Source organism: Mus caroli, unplaced genomic scaffold (genome assembly GCF_978045245.1).
Source record: "Mus caroli unplaced genomic scaffold, Mus_caroli_1 scaffold_11, whole genome shotgun sequence".
Lineage (NCBI taxonomy): Eukaryota > Metazoa > Chordata > Mammalia > Rodentia > Muridae > Mus > Mus caroli.
Window position 1 is genome coordinate 104,610,465 of NW_028227266.1, and position 13,360 is coordinate 104,623,824.

The 13,360-nt window shown below is 45.0% G+C and overlaps 1 protein-coding gene across 1 annotated transcript in view; it reads right to left on the reverse strand.

Annotated features, from left to right (window-relative positions):
* The window catches only part of Col6a6 (collagen type VI alpha 6 chain), a 141,469-nt gene that overhangs the window by 78,191 nt on the left and 49,918 nt on the right, over positions 1-13,360 (reverse strand). Inside the window, exons 8-11 of the mRNA XM_085827969.1 lie at positions 11,933-12,508; positions 8,687-9,256; positions 1,562-1,905; positions 1,388-1,466 (exon numbers count right to left, since the gene is read on the reverse strand). Coding sequence (XP_085684095.1) covers positions 1,388-1,466; positions 1,562-1,905; positions 8,687-9,256; positions 11,933-12,508 — 1,569 coding nt within the window. The remainder of the gene's footprint in view (positions 1-1,387; positions 1,467-1,561; positions 1,906-8,686; positions 9,257-11,932; positions 12,509-13,360) is intronic.

A 13,360-nucleotide genomic window follows, 5' to 3' on the forward strand; every position in this document is an offset into this window, starting at 1 on the left:
TAATTAAAATCTCAAGGATGACAACAAAATTGTTCTCTCAAACCAGGTGCCTCAAAGCCTCGTCCTCAATGTTAATTGAAATCTGTCTAGAGTTCATAAACAAGGACCAAGATTTGATAGGATAAAGAGAAGGCAGCTTCAGCCGGTAGAGGGTTAAATAAAAGCCTTCTCTATACGACTGTAAATCTAGAGAACTCTGTAATTTGTTTAAGGTTAAGGAGAGAACTGAGCAGAAACCACAGATTCTGGAGAGGCAGGTGTACTAGAGCAGGCTCCCAGAAGTGGAGCCTAAGAAGGTAAGGGTTTGGACACAATGTGTTGAAAAGTCCTCAGAAGAAAGGGGGTGAAGGAAAGATTGCTCATGCAGAACATGAACAATCCCCTAGCTTTGAACTTGACCTTGGAGAGTTCTGGAGTATAAATCACAGCCCTGGTGTCACTTGAAACCAAGATCCAATTCTTTGTACAGCCCAAGGGTGAAATGGGGAGTAACTTTCCAATGGTAATTCTTCAGAGAACATAGCTCTGAGTGATTGACAGGTGGGTGATCCTGTTGGCAGCGGAGAAGCAGTACCCACTTATGGAAGGCTGGTCCTGCTCCAGTCAAGTCAGGACACATGGTTGCTTTTGCCTCTACTGACCCATATTTTGATTGGACCCAACAAGAAGTCAGACTGGCTGATGGTTCTAAATGCCAGATGCCTGGCTCCAGAGCTTTGAGGCTACACAAGCATCATGGTTGGTCCTTCTGTGCTCTGAAGGAAGGAACTAATTATAAAACCCCAACACCCAAGGCCACTTGCCCAAAAACAAAAAGCTTGCAAGTCTGGAAATGGTTAGTGTTAGAAGGAGTCTTCCAATGATCACATTTCTTGGTCAAGGAGACTCTTCCTGTCACTCGCATGTGACAAAGTAGCAATCCTAAACAATGCAGGATGAGATAGGAAGGCACATCCTCCAGGAAATGTTTTGAAGAGCAAATCCTAAGAGGAGGTGAAGCAAGGGCCATAGTTTATGTCTTGTTTTAGACCCAAGGACCAGGAGAGGCAGTGAGAGACCAAAGTGTTCTAAAAAGGACCTTTGCTCTACCAAGCCCATTCAACAGAGAAGAACTGGGCTTGACTGGAGTTGATAAGAAATTCAGGGGTCAGTAAGGTACCTGGAAATAAAGCAGCCAGAGTTGACTTCTGAGATTATAAAATTAGTAAGCAGCCAGGCATAGTGGTGCATGTCTGTGATCCTAACACACAAGAGGCTGGAAGAGGGCTGCCCTGAGCTTGAGACCCATTTGGGTTACACCTCCAGGCTAGCCTGGGCTACAAAATAAAACCCTACTTAAATAAGGAAACACTTAACCCTGTCCCTGCCCATCCCCCACATTCAGTACCTTCCTTCCTGAGTTCATCAGACTTCTGCTCAAGTTTCTCAACGCCATCATCCAATCCATCTGAAAATAGAAGGACCACCTAGGGTAGGTTTTAGAACAATGAGGAGAAAAAAAATAGTTAGCCATAAGTTCACTGAAAACTGCAGACTGACACACAAACTAAAGCCACATTACCTTCCCACGAGCAGCTGACTTATTCTGAAACGTATCCCACAGAGAACTCAGCAGGTTGGTGTTGAGACGAGATGGGCCATTCACGGTCACACCCTGCAGGCTGCTTAGTATGTTCTCACTGTAGATCTCAAACTTGGAAGGGTATCTTTCCATAGTGTTCGTCACTTGAAAAGCTATGCTCACCTGAGTCTCTGTGCCCACTTCACAGCTTACCCCATTGAGGGAGCTGATGGCACGCAAGAGGTCTTGGAGGTAGGATCCCATCCAAGGCTGACCTTCAAGCAGAGTCTGCCCTCTCTGCAGGCTTGATATATCAAATCCAACCACGACATCCACAAAGCAATCTAGGATCCAAGGGAAAGCGAATCTTGTTAGACTAATACTATATTAATGTGACTCTGGCACATGTCAGGGTCTAGGGACCAAGAAGTCTTATTTCCATTGTAGCCATAAAGTGGAAAGCAGGGGAGACATGGATCAGGAAAGAGCCACACACCCATTTTTCTATAAGCTATAGAAGCATAAACATATCTTTCAGTTGGCATAAAATCTGGACGATTCTCTGACAATGAAAGTGCTAAATGATTCTATTCTAGTCATTATAAATACACTGTAATATGTTCTGTCTCTAAAGTATCCCTAAGGCACCCTGTGGATATGATAATATTCTAAAACATATACAGCACTGCCTAACAACTGAGGTCACTGACAAATGTTAAATTATAATAGGAGCAAGAGAAAAGTAAAAACATTTGAACAGAGAAAAGTCATTTAGAACCTTAGAAAGTCACAGAAAAGTTTTGATCAATTTTCTTTCTAGAAGCATGGGTCAATTTGGATTGCCTTTAACATCCACACAGAGAGGAAGTCAATGTTCAAAGAAAAAAATCATTTAGATCTTGCTTTAAGGCCTACAGGTGAAGAAGAGACTAATAATCCAATTATCCATCTTGTCCATGTCAAAGTTGGCACTGCCTTTGGGAGTTCAGCCAGTTGGGGAGCAAGGCACTGCCATCCGGGGTTCTAGAGACTTAGAGCAGAGATGTGTAGCATTTAAAGGTCTTTGTTGTTGCCTTATGAACTCCAGGGAAATTTCAACACTGAAGACATTTGGATGGGCTTGGTATTTTAAGCTGAGTGCCCTAACGGCAGTTAACTCAAGAAGGATAAAAATCTTACAGCACATACGCTCTTCTCTCAAGAATGTCTAAGCTGCTAAACTCACTCGAACCTTAGCCTGCCTTCTCAACACATGTGGCTTGCTTGGTAAAGTAAAAAGAAGTACTTGGCTTAAATCAGTTTTCAGACCTGATTTCGTTTTTTTTTTTTACTTGTGTGTGTGCGTGTGTGTGTCCAAGTGTGTCTGTGTGTGTCTCTGTTTGTGTCTGTGTGTGTGTCTGCATATGTGTGTGTACATGTGTGTATGTCTGTGTGTCTGTATGTGTCTGCATGTGTATGTGTGTCCATGTGTGTTCAGGGACACCTCTTCATGCCATCTCCCACACACATTGATCAGTTGAATATTTTTAAGTCTCTGAAGCAACCACCACAAAACCAAATTCAATGCTTAAAACAAAGATTGGTGACTTAAGTCTTTTTTTAAGACAAGATCTGAGTGTGGAAAAAGGAAAGCCTTACTTGGTCACCAATTTCACCCAGAGATTTAATGTTGTCAAAAAGTCTAGACGGCTGGCCTTCTACTTCGCTGTCTTTGACCCTCTTCTTGGCTACTCAGAAAACAAGATGGAGGCAGAGACAGGAAGCATCAGAAGTCATCATCTGACTTTTCCAGAACTTTCATGTGCACTTCTCCTTAGACCTACAGTACTTTAACCCATTAACAGAAAACCAGGTGACAAAGCCAGCCCACTGCCAATTTGGAAAGGCATATACACCAGCAGAGACACTGTAATGATACCAGCAGGCCCTGGAGTCGTTCCCTACAGAGACTGAGCCTTTAAAACATTTCATCTAGATGCCAAAAACACAATCTAAGTTCCTCAAGTTTAATTAAAGTTGGCAAACGATTCCACAATATGATCAAAGGGAGACAAGTTGGTGAGGAAGTCCAGGCCAAGCAGATACATGCCTAAGTGCAGTGCCGGACAAGGCGAAGCAGGAAAGAGAGTGCTTGTGCGTTGGTCCCAAAGGCTCTAAGGACAGATGTGCCTAGGATATTTGGGGGACTCCACTAAGGACATGCTTCAGAGGGAATCTGCCAGTGGTGAGTCAAATCCACTGGAGGCAGGGGTAGTTTGAGAAGTGAGCAGGGAGAAGATAATGTTGATTTTCAAACAGAGGTCACGAAGAGTTAAACTAGGGTCACAGGGCTGAGAATAGGAAAGGAGCCATGAAAGCAAAGGAAATTAAGATATCAGCCACAGGGGGGCAATGGGGTTGGGGTGGAGATGGGATAGCAAAGGGAAGCATGAGGAGGCGGCCATGCTGCCCGAGGCGGTGGTCTTCCATCAGCCACGTGGAAATCAGGGGTGAGCTTGGAGGTGGGGAGATGAAGCTTCAGTCCTCCTATGCTGGGCAAATCTCTTACCCTCTTGGAAGATTTCTTTCCTTGACCACAAAAATTGATTATATGCCTCAAAAATACAAACGAATACATTGGATAAGAGAGGGCCTGGCTGCCACAATCACCAGACCCTTTTATTTGTTAAAGGCCTTTAGAATTGATGGTAGTGTATTCTCACTATTAATACTGAGGAGCCCTGGGAGCCAGAGGGATCGGGGACAGCAGAGAGCAGTCCACAGAATCAACAAAGCAGGGCGCCTAGGGGCTCACAGAAACCACCGAAAGGGCAGCTATGGAGCCTGCATGGGTCTGCTCCAGGCCCTCTGCATATGTGCTGTGCTGTGGTTGTTCAGCTTGGGAATTTTGTGTGACTCCTACCCATGAGAGTAGGGATCTCTCTGACTCTTCTGCCTGCTTGTGGGACCTTTTTCCTTTTCCTGGGTGGCCTCATCCAGCCTCGAGATGAGGGTTTATTCCTAGTCTTATTGCATATTGTTATGCCATTTTTTGATTTATATCCCTGGAAGGGGGGTATCCCTTCTTTTTCTGAAGGGAAATGGAGGAGTAGATCTGGGGGCGAAGGGGAGGGAGGGGGGACTGAGAGGAGAGGAGGGAGGGAAGTCTGTGGTCAGAATGTGACATGAGAGAATAAATTAAAGAGAGGAAAAGGAACACCGTTGAGGGCCACCTAGGTGGCTCAGTGGGAAGGGGACTTCTGCCAAGCCTGATAATCCAAGTTCAATTCCCACAACCCATACAGGGGAAGGAGACAAATGACTCCTGTTGTCCTCTGTCCTCCACAGGCTTGCTGTGCCATGTGTGACCCCTTCCAAATACTCACAATAAATAAATAAAGGCAGGGGGAAAAACTCAAGAAACACTGTTGACAGGCTGAGGTTCATTAATCAGATTAGGCGACTGTGGTCTTGAAGAAAACATCTCAGTGGGAAAAGTGGACTTGTTGGCAGTTGTTGGGTGAAAGAGGAAAGACAACATTTATACGGGGCATTTCCACACAGCTGCTAATGCTTTGGGTCACTGTGCACAATGGGAGACACTTAAGCACGCTCAGCTTTGTATGGGAAAACGAAGACTCAAATAGTAATCGTGTCTCCAACTTTAGGCACATTTCATTCGCAAGTAGATGAGATGGGGCTGGGGTGTAGCCCAGTGATACTTCACTGCCATGCATGCATGCAGTCAATCCCTGCATCCAAACCTAAACGGGAAACCAACCAACAAACAAGCCAAACAAGTGTACAGATTGAAGCCTGGATGACTTTGAAACACACCAATCCGCTGCCTGACCCCTGTGGTTGGGAGGATTTTATCATTTCAGAAAGGACATCCCATAATAAACTCGGGCATGCCCTTGGAGCTTTATCAGTGAACATTCCAGACTCATCAGCCTTCAGCTCGCAGCTTGGCTACAAAAGCCTCAAATTCTTGTTTGCTGGACTAATGACTCTGAGTTTATCTTAATACACACTACTTTAGCTTTTTGTATTCATGATTGTTTTCTTCATTTAAAAAGAAAACATTAAAAATATGTATTTATTATGGGGCACCACGTGGGGATGAGGTTAGAAGATGGCTTGCTGCAGCCATTTTCCTCCATACACCATGGGGGTTCCAGAACAGAGCTCAGCTGTCAGGATTGGGGGCAAGTGCTCCTCCTGGCCCAGCCATCTTGTTGGTATAACAACTACTTCTTTTAAAAATAGCTCACTACTTGGAGCTAATAATTCCCTTTTTTAAAAAAAAAATCTTTCTCAAGCACTCAAGTAGAAATTAAACTGTTCTAAGATAATTTTCAACCTAATAATTTAAAATCAGTATCTCTTGTGAAATAGAAAATTAATGTCAAGGATTTGGCTGGAATAATCAGACACATTCCAAAGTTGGAAGAGGGTCTAAAGCAAGATTGCAGAAAGACAGTAGTCCCTAACCAACTTCATGACATTCAACCTTTGACCCACCCACTGGGCTCTTACAAAAGATGGAAGACTGGGGCTTGGGAAAGTACACTTGGAGAGAGCTATTGAGGTACTCTGAGTTTCCTCACATACGAGAAGCTATTTCCTTAGTCCAAGAGGAAGGGAATTCTCTTCCTTTTGAACTTACTTGAAACTCAAGTAGCTTCGAGTAACTTAAAAATTAGCTTTGAGTTAACTTAAGTCTGGAGATTGGAGGGATGAGACCCAGGGTCGCATGTGCTTTCTGTGAAAGGGGAGCCCATTTCCAGGACTGTGAATTCTAGTGTTTATGAGGACAGCTGATTTACCACTGTGGCCCATGGAACTGCTCTGAATAAGCAGTAAAAAGGAACTGTTTCTGGGTTCAAGAGGAAGGGCAGACACCATCCAGAATCCAGACATACCAATCACTTCTCAAAGGAGCATCAGTACACACATTTCCCTAAAATTGGCTTTGGAAGGGATAATAGGATGGAAGATCTGAATGGATGCTTCCCCTCCAGGACTCAGCATTGTGTGTGGGTCACTGTCAGAACACCAGAATCTGACCAGTGCCATCGAATGAAACAGTTCTGTCCCTCTCACCCTTCTCTTTTCCCCAGAACATTCGAGAGTGGCCAGAGACCAGCGTCAGCAAGAGAGGAGGGACAAGGCCTGAGAAAAGGGGTAGAGCAAAAGTAAGGAACAGGAACAATGGGGAAGATGTCAACCATGTCACTTGCGACAGGTAAGCAGCTCGTGGAAGGCTAGAAAGTAAAAATAACCTTGGGTGGAACTTAAAGTTTCTGGAGTTACAGTGGAGTAGGCATATTTATCACCAAGAAGAGGCTCAGTCCTTCCAATGAGGTGGCTAAGGGGAAAATCCAGCCCTTAGGGATGCATTTAATGAGTTAGTGGTAGGCAAAACACGGAGGTGTCATGGCTGGTCTTACCTGTCTACTTGACTATATCTAGAATTGACTAAAACCCAAACTGCTGGGTATAGAAGAATTTTTTTCTTAATTGAATCATTTGAACTGGGCAAACCCACTTTAATCCTAGCCTTCTGAGGTAGAAAGAAGCGCCTAGACCACACCTTCTGGAGGCAGCCTAGGTACAGAACATGGAAGAAAGAAAGTCTCTCTCCTCTCTCTCTCTCTTCCCCTCCATCCCCCATCTCTTTGCCTTGCCTAGCAAATCCTTTCCTTCCCTGGCATTAGAACCTAGTCCTTCAGGACCCCAGCATATCCTGAAGACTAGCTGAGACATCCAGCCTCAAGGACTGGACATGAACAACTATCGGATTCTTGGACTTCGTCAGTAGACAGACATCGTCGGACTAGCTGGACCACAGCTTGTAAGTCACTCTAACAAATCCCCTTTCTATATAAAGAGAGAGATTTATTCTATCAGTTCTGTTCCTTTAGAGAATCCTGACTAATACAGAGGGACTTCAGAATTCCTCAGCAGGACAGGCCAATTCAGAGTCAGGTGTGAGTATGGATCATCTCCGGAGAGCCTCACCATGTTTCTTTCAACCAGGTGATGCTCATGCCCATTCCACAAAGGAAAACATTCAACGCTGAGAAGCAACCTGTCCAAGAACAGATGGCATGGAACAGCGATGTGTAGTCACGCTTTCTGTCTCAGCTGCCTCTAAATGGTCCGGTGGCTTTCCTTTCCTGGGTGGGAGTCCTGTGGTTCATGTTTACTGTGAGGACTCAAAATAATCACCAATTTTCCACCTACCAGGAAAGTGTCAAAATGATCTCTCTCTCTCTCTCTCTCTCTCTCTCTCTCTCTGTGTGTGTACATGTGTGCATATATGTGTATGTCTCCATGTACCTAGAGGCCAGAGGTCAACCTCTTTGTCATTCATTCCCTTGGGTACCACAGATTTTATTTTTTGATACAAAGTTTCACATGGCCTGGAACTAATTTACTAGGCTAGGCTCACTTTCCAGCAAGCCCCAGGGGTCTTCCTGTCAGTGTCTTTCCAGGCGTGGGATTACAGCCATGCATCGCCACATCTGGATGTTTTACATGGGTCTCGGGGGCGGGGTCAAGCTCAAGTCCTTGTGATTGCACACAAGAACTTCACTGACTGACTGAGCTCTCCAGACCCCAAATGTGGCCATTCTTAAGAAGATAATTATTAATTTCTGTGGTAAATTTTCAGAGTAAAGGTATAAACCTAGAGATGATCCCTCCCCACACCATCTATATGGTGTCATTGCTCACACTGTAAGCCTATTGCCAGGCAACCAAAATCCATCAGACAGATCATTTTCTCTATGACATATTCTTCAATCTCAGAAAGCAGCTGGATTGTGAACAATGACCTCTCTCTCTCTCCCTCTTGCATCTTCTAAAGTCAGGCATCTCTATTCACAGAAGAGCCATGCTCCCCCTGGGAGACAGTGTGAATAGAAGCCACAGGGTCTCTATTTCTCTGTTTCTCATTCCACGGTTCACAAAACATACACCCTTCATATCTGTGAAAAAAGTTCAAATTGAAATCCAGAGGCACAAATCTAAATTCTCTCTGCCGTGCCGCCCCCCTCCCCCCAGAGGGGAGGTAAACAGTCGGAGGAAAATGTCAGCGGAGGCAGTGGGGAAATCAAAATGAAGAACTCAATACTTAACTGCTCTCGCCACCTGAGGTACAGATGTTCCGAACGATCCTTTTCTTCACCTTTTTTAGCTCATCGAAGTTATGCACAGTCAGTTTTTTCTCCGCCATCCCCGTGATCTGGACCAACTGCTGGTCGTCCACATCCCCGATGCCCACCGAGTAGATGTCCACGCCTTTGTGTCTCAGCTCCTCAGCGGCCTGAGCTACCTCGTCTTGGGACCGGCCATCTGTGAGGACCAGCAGCACCTGGGGGGTACCTGCGCTGATCCTGCTGCCCGTGTCTGGCTGAAAGAAATACTTCACCTTTCTGAGAGCATCTCCGATGTGGGTGTATCCAAAGATCTGCTGGATGCCCTCAATCTGGGTGGATATCTCCCTCTCCCCGGTGAACGTCCCCAGAAGAAACTCTGACCTGTAGCTGTCGCTGAACTGTGCCACACCTATGCGGACTCTGTTGAGGCTGACATGGAAGTCTTGAACGACCGACACCAAAAACCCCTTCATCTTCTGGAAGTCGTCCGGATGGATGCTGTTTGAACCATCCATGAGGAATACAAGGTCAACCTTTTCAATTTCACAATCTACAGAGAGGAAAGGAAATGAGATAAGACCAGGCGACTGTGCTTTAACCCGCCAGGAGTGAACATCTGCAGCTCTGCAAAGAGAGCAGTTTGAAAGTGGTTTCTTATCTTATGCTACTCTGTGGTCACATTAATTGGAGAATAAATAAATACAAGTGATCCTTTCATAAAGGCAGCGGGACTTATGCACCGCTAACCCATCCTTGTCCTGTTGCTCTTGGCTCTGTCCCTTTGGTCGTCTGCCATTTTCTGTTTTGACATGCCAGAGGACTGACAATTGAGCTTCTCTCGGCATCTGCAATCGTGTCCTAACCTTTCCAGAAGGCCGGGACGGTAGTAGCACAGCAAACAACATTAACACATATCCACACAGAGATTCAAATAGAAGCAGGTGATCTGTATTATTGACTTGGCTTCTCTGGTCCAGTTGGTCCAATAAAATTTTTTTTTCTGGTTTATTGGGGAAAATTGTTAAAAAGCATGCTTTCTGATCTCCATCTGGCCTTCCTCTCTTATCAGCTTCCTCTCTCTGGTGTACGGAGGCACAAATACCAGCTTAAGAAAGAGAGTATTTTCAAACACATAATGCAATATAGTCAGAGATAATTCTGTTTCATTATTGTAGCAAATTCAAAACAAACAGAACAAAGGAGGCTGCTGCCAATAGATAAGTCATGCCTAGCACACACTTATCTGTATCCTTTAACATTATGCTAAGCCCTGCCACTGAAATTCCAGGGTTCCCAACACTGACCCAACTTAATTTTTTAAATTACGTGTGTATGTGTGTGTGTGTGTGTGTGTGTGTGTGTGTGTAGGGTGTGTGTGTACATTAGTGCATAGGTGTGTGGTTATGTACACGCATTCATGAAGGCCAGAGTGGGACATCAGGGTCTCCCTGAAATTGCAGCTAGGCTGCTGCCAGTGAGCACCAGTGACCCTCCTGTCTCGGCTCTCCATGGAGCTAGGCTTACAGGCACAACTGGCTTTTTACATGGGGCTGGGCTCTGAACTCAGGTTCTCACACTTGTTCCGCCATCATTCTCACTCTCTAAGCACCGCCTGAGCCTCAAGCTAATGCTCAGTGTAGTTTCAGGAAAGGGTAAAGGTGGCAGATTTCCTACAGTCCGGATAAGGGAGGGGAAAACAGATATGGCAAATAAATCCTTCAGGGACTGATGAGCTCATCACAATGCCCTGCTCCTGGCCCACACTTCACAGCTTTTCTTGCTTCATGGGGAAAGTTTCAGTCAAAAGGTGAACAGAGAAGGATAGATAAAATTTTAGGCATTGGTCAACAAAGGAAGCTAAGAGTGGTCCTCGTTTCTAGTAAAAACAGAGGTTGTTAGCTTGCCAGAGAAAAAGCTAGTGGCTACTTTCTAAGGAATAAAGCTCACAACAAACAAACAAGACAAAACCAGAAAAGCTAAAACATTTTGAAAAAGAACTACACCCACATGTGGACCAACAGTGATTGCTCTATAGTAAAAATACTTTATTTCTTATTATTTTTTTAGAACACAAAATTGCTTATATGATTTCCCACCAACTAGTCTTCCTTTTTGGAAACAAATTCTGTCTCTTTTGAGGAAGACTGTGATGGTTTGTATATGCTTGGCCCAGGGCGTGGCACTATTAGGAGGTGTAGCCTTGTTGGAGTAGGTGTGTCACTGTGGGCATGGACTTTAATAACTTCATCCTAGTTGCCTGGAAGTCAGTCTTTTGTAACTGCCTTTGAACAAGAGTTGGAACTCTCAGCTCCTCCTGCACCATGCCTGCCTGGATGCTGCTATGCTCCTGCCTTGATGATAATGGACTGAACCTCTGGACCTGTAAGCCAACCCCAATTAAATGTCATCCTTAGAAGAGTTGCCTTGGTCATGGTGTCTGTTCACAACAGTAAAACACTAACGAAGACAAAAGACCTTAGGGAAAAAAGTCTAAGAATTTTCTTTCACTTTTGGGGGGTGGGAAGGATGTGAGTAGGGTCATACTACATAGGAGGTCTAGCCTGATCTAGGATGGCCTCAAACTGCCTTAGCCTCCTCCAAGTGCTAGGACCGTAGGTATGCAGCACCATGCCTAGCAAGATAAAAAGTGTAAAATGGCAGCTGAATGAATGAGCAATGGTTGAGTGTGCACATGCACACACACAGTCACACCATGATGAGTGTGCACACACACACACAGAGTCACAACATCCCTACCTGCCTGAAAGGAAAGATAAACACAGCAGTGGTGGCTGCCCTCTATCACAGAGACCCAATACCTAAGTCTACATTTTTGGTGAATTTGTTTGGTCTGGAGGAGGGAGTATCTTTAGGCAATGGTGACCGCCCTTAGGAGGAGGCAGAGTGTGACTTTGGGGAGAAAGACATCTAAGTGGACCTGTGTTCTAATGAAGTATTTTCAAAAACAGTGGAGTTCCCAGTGTTAGAAGGTGGAGGAAGAAGTGTTTTCAGAAGTTTTTCTGTTGGGGAAGAAGGCAAATGAAATATCCTTGAAAGCCTGTCCAACTCTGGGATCCTACGAATGGAAAAGGCACTTCATAATGTTGGCTCCTTCTCTCCTCCCAGGAAAACTTGTTCCTAAGTGTGACTGATTGGTATCTCACACATTTGCAACCCCCCACCCCCACCCCGAATAATTAGGAGAAACTTAGCTGACAGTCCTTACCAACTTTTGAAGAGTTACAGACACTGGCTGACACATCGGAAAATATCCCCTTCAGGCCTCCGAAGGTCTCTACAAAGTAGTACTTGTCACTTGACCCTGCCATGGCCAAGAGCTCCCAGCTGTTGGCACCGGCAATCCCCACAGCCAGGACTAGAATGCCTTTGTCTCTCAGGGCCTTGGCGGTGGCGTTGAGCTTCTCTGCATCATGAGATTCCCCGTCGGTAATCACAATGAGGACTTGGGGGACTCCCTTGTGCAGACGGCTGCCCCGGGCTTCGGTGAACATGTGATCGGAGAAGGCCAGGGCCTCAGCAGTGTAAGTATTTCCACCCATGGGATGGTCATTCTGGAGCACTGAAATCACCTCCAGCTTCGTGCCTAGTTCATCCAGGTAAAACAGCACTTCGGGGTCATCAGCATACTTCAGGGCTCCAAACCGGACCTGATTCTTGCCCACGTCAGCTTTTTTCACCAAGCCAATCATGAAGTCCTTCATGATGTTATATTCTTGATAGTCAATGCTGCCGGAGCTATCGATGACAAACACCACATCCAAAACTTCAATCCGCTTGCATTCTGAAAAGGAAGGGAAACAAATGACTGAGATTCAGTGTGGGAAGTCCCCCAACTCCCATGGCCTTCTTCTCTCTGTAGGAACATGCTATGTATGCATCAGGGTTTTAACTCTCTGGGTCACAGAGATACCTGCTCTATTGTGCTGGCAGTATAGTGTTCAACTGAGATTTCAGAACAAGAGAACTGTGGAGTGAAATCTAGTACAAAGGTAGAGAAGAAGGAATGAGAAGGAATGGCCGTCCTAAGACCATCAGGAATACAGCCTCCACAAAAAGGAGAAAATCCTAACTGTATAAAATTCCTGTATAATTGGTCCCTTCCACATATGCTTCTATTTATACAAGTTTATTTTTAAGTTATTGGGATCTTGAGATTTTATTAGTATCCCATGGGGAAATAACAAACAATAACAACCACTAGAATTTGATAACATTACAGTTTTGGTTTAGGATTTTTTTTTCTAGACAGGGTTTCTCTGTATATCCCTGGTTGTCCTGGAACTCACTCTGTAGACCAGGCTGGCCTCGAACTCAGAAATCCGCCTGCCTCTGCCTCCCAAGTGCTAGGTTTAAAGGCATGCGCCACCATTGTCCGGCAATACTCCGATTTTATCATGGTTCTATGTTGACTGATTTCTGAGCCTACATTTCTTCCATTTTGACTTTCTTGAAACATTTACTGCCATTATTAGGACGCATCATAAAAAGTAGGTCAGTTCTCATTTAGCTCAAGTATGCTGTCCTAACGTGACATTCCCGTGAACTTGTTAAGCTTGAGGTCAGCACCGTGGCAAAGTAGAACAGGAAAGACCTAATTTCTAATTCATCTACTGGCGCACAGCCCACCATGAGT